We start from the raw sequence: 5,000 nt of genomic DNA on the forward strand, positions 1-5,000 counted from the left end.
AACATCATATCCTTTATATTTTACGTATTGATCGTTATAAGGCCCGTTGCTACAGTATACGTTTCTTGTTTACACTGACGTACTAATTGAAACTAATTAAAATTTAGGAAGAGTTTTACATTTGTAGAACCAGATAAACGAACAAAATAAAACGAAACAGTTGATGAAAGTCATATTAATGTATATTCAAACGTTTTCGAAGATTTCACATCTTCCTCGTCAGGAAATAGATAATAAAATAATCTCTTATGTATAGTGCATGCGAAAGATGATGACTATGTATGTTCAAAGATATAGGAGGTTCTAAAATAAGTTGAGAATAAATGACGATCCATGTTGAAATAGTTGATTGTTTAAAACGGGTTTAAGTTTCTTGATGTACAGTGCCTCCTTAATTTTAATTTCAAAGTCTGTATAGCCGCTGTCTATGACACTAAAGTTGGTGATGTTAGCTGATCGGCAGTCTATACAGTGAGTGATATGCTCATAGATTGCAGATTTGTCAGATAAGTGCTCCTTGACCCTTGTAGCCAGATGTCTTTTAGTCTTACCGATGTAAGTTTGGTTCTTATCACAGGAACCTTCAAATGAATAGATGACATTGGCTTTAAGGGCCATGGGGGTCTTATCTTTCAAGGAAAAGTAATTACTGACTTTAAACGTTTTGAAAACTATAATACACTTCTTGTTAACGCCTCTAAAATGTTTAGTTAAGGATCTCTTGAAATTTAGTGAAGGGTGACCTATGAATGGAATGGTAATCATGTACTTACTGACAGTAAGTACATGATTACCATTCCATTCATAGGTCACCCTTCACTAAATTTCAAGAGATCCTTAACTAAACATTTTAGAGGCGTTAACAAGAAGTGTATTATAGTTTTCAAAACGTTTAAAGTCAGTAATTACTTTTCCTTGAAAGATAAGACCCCCATGGCCCTTAAAGCCAATGTCATCTATTCATTTGAAGGTTCCTGTGATAAGAACCAAACTTACATCGGTAAGACTAAAAGACATCTGGCTACAAGGGTCAAGGAGCACTTATCTGACAAATCTGCAATCTATGAGCATATCACTCACTGTATAGACTGCCGATCAGCTAACATCACCAACTTTAGTGTCATAGACAGCGGCTATACAGACTTTGAAATTAAAATTAAGGAGGCACTGTACATCAAGAAACTTAAACCCGTTTTAAACAATCAACTATTTCAACATGGATCGTCATTTATTCTCAACTTATTTTAGAACCTCCTATATCTTTGAACATACATAGTCATCATCTTTCGCATGCACTATACATAAGAGATTATTTTATTATCTATTTCCTGACGAGGAAGATGTGAAATCTTCGAAAACGTTTGAATATACATTAATATGACTTTCATCAACTGTTTCGTTTTATTTTGTTCGTTTATCTGGTGAAACTAATTAGTTCTTCTTGACTTTTAAACGATATAGTAGTAACCGGTCAGTATTACGGATTATTTATTGTGAACAAGCAACGTTATGGAGTTATTCTTTGCAGAAATCTCTTCAAAAATAACTTGACGGTTCTCTCAGGACAAACATTTTCCAACTTGATTTCTCTGCTTCATTTGTAAGTTTTCGTGAAGATTTGACCTTTTCTATTTCATGTTAACCATGACACAAATACATTTACTGTTCTATGATCGTTATTTCATACATTGGGTTTCATCATTTCAGTTCCGTTATCGTTGTGCAATGATCATAACGTCTCTGACGTTATAGAGCTTGAAGGATGCAACTTGACATGTGAATTAGTTTTCCTCTTGAAGTAATAAGCTGGTTGATAATAGCTTTTCGGAATCTGTTTAAATAAACTGATGCTGTTATAGCAATAACTTGATGTATTATCTTACACCTTTATAAATTGTTATCGTCGTATAATTATCAATAGAATAAATACAAGTAATTTATAAATCCCAGTTTTGATAATTCAAAACAAATGTGATAATATAACATTTTCATCTTTTCAATCTCTTCTACTAATGAAGTCATTCACATGTAATTTCTTACAATACATATTTAAGACAGAATATAGTCTTGTAGTTTTGAAATGTGATCAAAGCCTACCATATTCTAGTTCAGAGTTATTAAAACGTATTGAACCAAAACATACAAAGTTTTGTCCATAACCAAAAGGACGAAAATTTGATCCTCCATTAAATACACTGGAAGTGGTTGTTAATGAAGTTATTTCTGACAAAATCACACTTTGAGTGCCCAGTTTAGTTGTCTGTCCAACTGTCTCTCTTCGTGTGTTCTAATTGGTCTCCGAAGAAGATCCTGCTAGGATTGAAACGTTATGCACACTAACTTTTGTATACAAAACAATTTGACTTTTTCCTCCAGGGATCTGTCTAAAAACAAATTGGCATCTCTCCCAGGCGATATATTTGTAAATCAAACGAAACTCGTGAAACTGTAAGTTTTGTTTTCAATACTATTGATGAATAGTGTCCATTCAAAGGATGACAAGTGGCTTAATTATGAAGCTCTTCTATGAATAATGCATTCTAAACCTATCTGTACTAGTCTTTCGTTTTCGTTTATTTAAGTTTTGTACTTAATAATATTGATGACGAGTGTAGATCGAAAGGATGATCAGTGTTTGAATTATGAGAACTCTTTGTTTTTCTGCAAGAGTCTTTCATTTTCTTTTATTGGTATCATAAATCTTGAGCTGTTGTAAGTATTTCTTTTATATTCAATAGAAAGGTCCTTAATATGTAATTGGAAACCAGAAGAGTATATCGGTAGTAATAATTACTAGGAACAAAAGATAGTATGATTGCTTAATTGGCCAGTTTCAGTGTCTTTTATCAACAAGAAATATGGTTAGTTATGGAGAACCATCATTCAAACACGTATATGAGATTAACATCTTGCTAAACGTGTAAACTAATGTTTACAGAATTTTGGATGAAACCAGTTTATATATTTGCCAAACATGTATGAATGCATATGGTTTTGTTATAAAAAAGAACATTGACCTGTACATGTACAGTTACTGTTTTGCAATGGATTGCACGCTGAGGCTTGCACGCCTCATAGATAGATAGATAGATAGATAGATAGATAGATAGATAGATAGATAGATAGATAGATAGATAGATAGATAGATAGATAGATAGATAGATAGATAGATAGATAGATAGATAGATAGATAGATAGATAGATAGATAGATAGATAGATAGATAGATAGATAGATAGATAGATAGATAGATAGATAGATAGATAGATAGATAGATAGATAGATAGATAGATAGATAGATAGATAGATAGATAGATAGATAGATAGATAGATAGATAGATAGATAGATAGATAGATAGATAGATAGATAGATAGATAGATAGATAGATAGACAGATGGATAGATTGATGGAAAGATAGATAAAGATATATATATATATATATATATATATATATATATATATATATATATATATATATATATATATATAGTTAGTCAATAAAGAATAACACACCAGAAAAATTCCACTTCACGACCGGTTTCGTCCTTTTGGGACTCATCTGGCGAAGGTAGGAATCGAACCCCGGATCTTCGTGTCACGAACCGGAGTCCGTACCACTCGACCACAGTGATTCTACTGGTGTGTTAAATCGTATTAATCGGCTTTGAATAACTGTCATTAAGGGCGTATTACCCAAGTGTTATGATTGTAAAGAGTGCACCCCTGGCGCTTTGAATCTTTGAATGTGTGTGTATACGGTTATTATCGTCATTATTGTGAATATTTATTACTTACATGACTGGAACTGAACTAAATTTGAGAGTTTTTAGTGATATGTTGTTAACCATTATTGTGATTGGTTATCAATTAAGTGGGTTTGAAGCCTTAACTCTTTCAAATAGTTTGAGTAGTATGTTATTCGTCATTGTTATGATAGTTAATCACCTAATAAATGTCAGGTTCAAAACACTCCTTTCAGTAACCTACCTAATATTCTTTTGAAAGGATTGTGTATATGCATGTAAATCACGGTAGACTTTATACTAGAGGAAGGAATCATGTTTTCTGATTTAACGTCGACACATGTTTCATTTGCATGCTTTGCGCAATTTAGTGAACATTATATTATGCTGTTATTGTGAGAATGTATGAAAGAAGGACCATTTACCAATTTTTAGTTGTTTCAAACGAACGCTACTTATGACTATCCGGTTACATCATTTCATATCATATCATATTAATGGTCTACATGGTTATCTGTTAACATACCTAAATGTTTTTTCAATAGATTAACATGCGTAATGCAAGTACTAAACGTTGCTTTTTCTTCCTCCAAATAAAACATTCATTTGGCTATTTATTTGCGATGTTATTTCTATATTCATTACAGACACCTGGATAGCAACAACCTAGAAGGCCTTCCCGAAAATATATTTGCTAGTCAAGAGCACTTACGGACTCTGTATGTAAACTAACATTATAAAGTGTTATATGTTTTTATAGAAATAATATATATATATATATATATATATCACCCCCTAATGTATATATTTCCATTAAGAAACAATTATTACTATCAGTTACATGAAATGCTGATAAAACCCTCATAAAAAATGTTCGAGCAATAGATCTTCCCAGTATTCATGCTTGGATGAAAAAAACATCAGATCCTTTATTTATTACGTATTGATCGTTAAAAGGTCCGTTGCTACATTATACGTTTCTTGTTTACACTGACGTACTAATTGAAACTAATTAGTTCTTGACTTTTAAAAGATAGAGTAGTAACAGGTAAGTATTACGGATTATTTATTGTGAACAAGCAACGTTATGGAGTTATTCTTTGCCGAAATCTCTTCAAAATAACTTGACGGTTCTCTCAGGACAAACATTTTCCAACTTGATTTCTCTGCTTCATTGTAAGTTTTCGTGAAGATGAACTTTCCTATTTCATGTTAACCATGACACACATACATTTACTGTTCTATGATCATTATTTC

At 32.0% G+C, this 5,000-nt stretch overlaps 1 protein-coding gene across 15 annotated transcripts in view; it reads left to right on the forward strand.

Moving 5' to 3' along the window:
* The window catches only part of LOC139982976 (uncharacterized), a 31,011-nt gene that overhangs the window by 11,773 nt on the left and 14,238 nt on the right, over positions 1-5,000 (forward strand). For 14 of the 15 annotated variants that reach the window (XM_071996267.1, XM_071996259.1, XM_071996258.1 and 11 more), the window contains 3 exons: positions 1,529-1,600; positions 2,377-2,448; positions 4,391-4,462. In XM_071996267.1, coding sequence (XP_071852368.1) covers positions 1,529-1,600; positions 2,377-2,448; positions 4,391-4,462 — 216 coding nt within the window. The remainder of the gene's footprint in view (positions 1-1,528; positions 1,601-2,376; positions 2,449-4,390; positions 4,463-5,000) is intronic. The other variant, XM_071996263.1, reaches the window with a different exon arrangement.

This window comes from Apostichopus japonicus, chromosome 16 (assembly GCF_037975245.1).
Source record: "Apostichopus japonicus isolate 1M-3 chromosome 16, ASM3797524v1, whole genome shotgun sequence".
In the NCBI taxonomy this organism is placed as follows: domain Eukaryota; kingdom Metazoa; phylum Echinodermata; class Holothuroidea; order Aspidochirotida; family Stichopodidae; genus Apostichopus; species Apostichopus japonicus.